General features: G+C 45.8%; 1 protein-coding gene across 1 annotated transcript in view; it reads right to left on the bottom strand.

Moving 5' to 3' along the window:
* Positions 1-753: 753 nt before the first annotated feature.
* Positions 754-1,551, bottom strand: part of LOC107112825 (dual specificity protein phosphatase 22) — a gene marked incomplete at its 3' end in the record, with an annotated part of 52,925 nt that continues 52,127 nt past the window's right edge. The window contains exon 5 of the mRNA XM_015414017.1: positions 754-828. Within this exon, the coding sequence (XP_015269503.1) occupies positions 754-828 (75 nt within the window). The remainder of the gene's footprint in view (positions 829-1,551) is intronic.

Below are 1,551 nucleotides of genomic sequence, written 5' to 3'. Positions count from 1 at the left end.
AGCAGATGCTCTACCACTGAGCCATGCCCACTCCCCATGGCCCAGCTCCGTCCTCCTTTCTGCTACCAAGCGGGAGCTGCCACCACAGCTTTTATTTAGTTATTTATTTACAATCCTCCGAACCCTCTTTTTCGAGTGCGGCCAAATGGGAGGCCGAACGGGAGCCACTGAGGGGAGACATGATTGAGGTTTATAAGATTATGCATGGGAAAGAGCAGGCCCATGGAATTTTGATACCTGAGCAAATTACACACTTGGCGTCTCCCTGTGTTAACACCAGCCAGGCCGAAGCTGAGCCCCTGTGGCAGTGCCTTGGCCCACAGGGGTGCCAATTATGGGCTGGGACATCCCCGGAGATTTGGGGGTGGAGCCCGGGGAGGGAGTGGTTTAGGGACTCCCCAATACATAATCATTCGTCAGTCTCTTATGCCACTGATCTCTGTAGTCTGGAAACCAGTTGTAATTCTGGGAGGCATTGGCATCCCTATATTGGCATCCCTTGGTGCTTGGGGGGGTCAACAGTGGGAGGGCTTCTAATGTCCTGGCCCCACTGGTGGACCTCCTGATGGCACTGGTATTTCTGGCCACTGTGTGACACAGAGTGTTGGACGGGATGGGCCTTTGGCCTGATCCAAAATTGGCGTCTCTTATGTTCTTATGTACTGAAATTGCAAGTCCCGCTATTCTAAAATACAGCCAACCTTTCCCACCCACAACTGAAGCAATCGATTTAGAAGGGTCTGAAATACGTACCAGTGGACGAGACAGCTTTCACCTCTAAGCCGGCATTCGTGGATAAATTCAATACTTTCTTTGAAGTGTCTGGCTCTAAACATCAGAGGAGAAGCAGAAAGGATGTAGTAAAATCCAACATGGTGGGTTAGAGGTTCACACAAACACACACAAACACACAACCTTTACTGGCATAACAAGGAAAGATACCCCCCCCAAAAAAATCGACAAATTTGGGTCCCTTCCAGAAACATGGTTAAACTCCATAATGCCAATTTTTTTTTAAAAAGGCGATCCTTTTTTATCAAGAACTACAGACCGATCAGTCTCCTATCTATTATAAGGAAACTTTATGCCAAGCACCTGCTAAGGAAACTATCTGCATGGATGGCGGACCATAATTTTCCCAGGAAGGAGCAAATAGGCTTTACAGCTAACCACTCCACGGTTGATCACTGCATCACACTATCCTTTTTAGTAGAAAAATACTTCCAATACTACCCTAGAAGTAAGCTATACGTGGCACTTATCGACCTTCGCAAAGCCGATTCAATCGATAGACAGCTTTTGTGGGACAACTTACATAAATTAGGCCTTGACCAACGTCTACTGTTTCTGATATGCAAACTCCATCTTTTAAACGCTTGTCATGTTAGTGTTGGATCCCTAAGCATCGAGAATAAATCCACGTTTCAAAAAAGCAAAATTTATTTCAAAGCTTTGGAAAGATACTCAAACAAGTCCTTTGTTAGGAATGGGTACAAACAGACAGGGCAGATATAATAAAGGGATTTGAACCAGGTACTGAACCAATGGATC

The sequence above is a fragment of the Gekko japonicus genome, unplaced genomic scaffold (genome assembly GCF_001447785.1).
Source record: "Gekko japonicus isolate JY-2015 unplaced genomic scaffold, Gekko_japonicus_V1.1 scaffold2633, whole genome shotgun sequence".
NCBI classification, from domain to species: domain Eukaryota; kingdom Metazoa; phylum Chordata; class Lepidosauria; order Squamata; family Gekkonidae; genus Gekko; species Gekko japonicus.
Note: the sequence above shows the minus strand (reverse complement) of the source record. Positions and strands in the feature narration are given on the sequence as shown.